Source organism: Notothenia coriiceps, unplaced genomic scaffold (assembly GCF_000735185.1).
Source record: "Notothenia coriiceps isolate Sejong01 unplaced genomic scaffold, NC01 NC01_scaffold00037246, whole genome shotgun sequence".
NCBI lineage: Eukaryota > Metazoa > Chordata > Actinopteri > Perciformes > Nototheniidae > Notothenia > Notothenia coriiceps.
In genome coordinates, this window is record NW_011369947.1 from 23,975,975 (window position 1) to 23,977,532 (window position 1,558).

At 36.5% G+C, this 1,558-nt stretch overlaps 1 protein-coding gene across 1 annotated transcript in view; it reads left to right on the plus strand.

Annotated features, from left to right (window-relative positions):
* Positions 1–255: 255 nt before the first annotated feature.
* LOC104966535 (dynein regulatory complex protein 1-like) overlaps positions 256–1,558 on the plus strand; it is a 4,053-nt gene continuing 2,750 nt past the window's right edge. The window contains exons 1-2 of the mRNA XM_010795720.1: positions 256–408; positions 1,169–1,289. Of these exons, the coding sequence (XP_010794022.1) occupies positions 332–408; positions 1,169–1,289 (198 nt within the window). The 5' untranslated portion in view covers positions 256–331. The remainder of the gene's footprint in view (positions 409–1,168; positions 1,290–1,558) is intronic.

Sequence of the window (1,558 nt, forward strand, 5' to 3'; positions counted from 1 at the left end):
AAGTCCAATAATGTCATTCCTGTATTGGAGCGATTTTGCAAAAACTTTGAGTTCATTCTTCCATCGGGTCATATGAGGTTTAGCCTTCAAATATTTACACTTCTGAATAAAATGTTTACTCAAATTAACAGACTGTCTCTGAAGTTCTAACAGTTTTGCTTTTTCAGGTGTCAATATTACGAGGGACACTTGAAGGTAGCACTCTTTATTCTGGTCGCTCTGTCGCCAAGGCAACGTTACCAAACAGACCGCGGCGCCACAGACCTGCTGCTTTTTCATCAGGACAGAAACCAACATATCTGTCAGGACTTTCACACAACATACTGTGGACATGGAAGACAGTGATATGGATCCAGAAGCGGCGTATGAACCGTCTGAGATGTTCGAGAATGAAGAGGCCAAGAGCGGGTTTGTTCTGTGTAAACTGGGCAGTCACAGTGAAAAGTCTTTTAGAGAACCTAACGGCGAGTCAAAGTGGCTAAACAATAATTATATTGTAATATAAGATATAATGGTATGTCTAGGCTACAGGAAACCTTTATTTTTCAACGAAGTAGACTATAATAAGAAAGAAAGTATCATAAATGCATTAATAATAATAATAATAATATGGTCACATGGTCACATGACATGGAAGCTTCAAAAAAATGAATGAGTTTCCAATTGAAAAACGGCTGTTTTTTCATTAAAAATGTTTATAACAAGTAGAAGGTAGACTATATAGTTCATTAAAAAATAAATATTCCATGCATGGCCATTATAAATCTGCATTGATTTTGTGTCACTTGACCTGGAAGCTGTTGAAATAAACAGAAATTAAGCTCTATTAAACGATAATTCTATTAAGTTATATTCAAATATTTATGTACAATCAATTCGTATCAGTCATAAAAAAATGGATGGTCCATAAGTGAGAATGAGAGTGGTAAAGTGTGAGGGCTCAGACATGAGCTAACCGACCTCTGACTCAGACAGTCTGTTGAATATCCAATGTAAAACTAACTTCTTAGGTCTTATTTTTTCTATCCTTATATTTGTAATGAGTCCCTGAACCAATATACAAAGGATAGCAGGGCAGCCTGATTACAAATGAGTAAAAATATTCTAGTTTAAATCTGTTTCATCGTCCTTAGTTTTAGTTTGAATCCAACTGCTTACTGTACATCAGGGTCTCCACACAGGAGGATGAAGAAGACCCTGATATGAAGGTCGATGAGGAGCCTTATGAGATCCAGCCTCAAGAGGAGGATGAGGAGGAGGAAGAGGAGGAGGAGGAGGGAAGTGAAAAGGTTTGTTGAGTGTCCAACCCTTCAATGTTCATGTCCTCTACATCCACAGTCATTTATTTTATCAATGTACCAATCAAAAATCACCTTTTCGTTTATTCAGGATTCATTACTTTATTGACAAATCAACATGATTGGTTGGAATATGTCTCAATTAGCTCACTTAAACCAGACAGACCAAACGAGTAAAGCCACTTACTCCCGAAGCCTATAGTACAGTAAAAAAACAAACATAAAACATTTAGATAATATCCTTACCGATTAAATACATA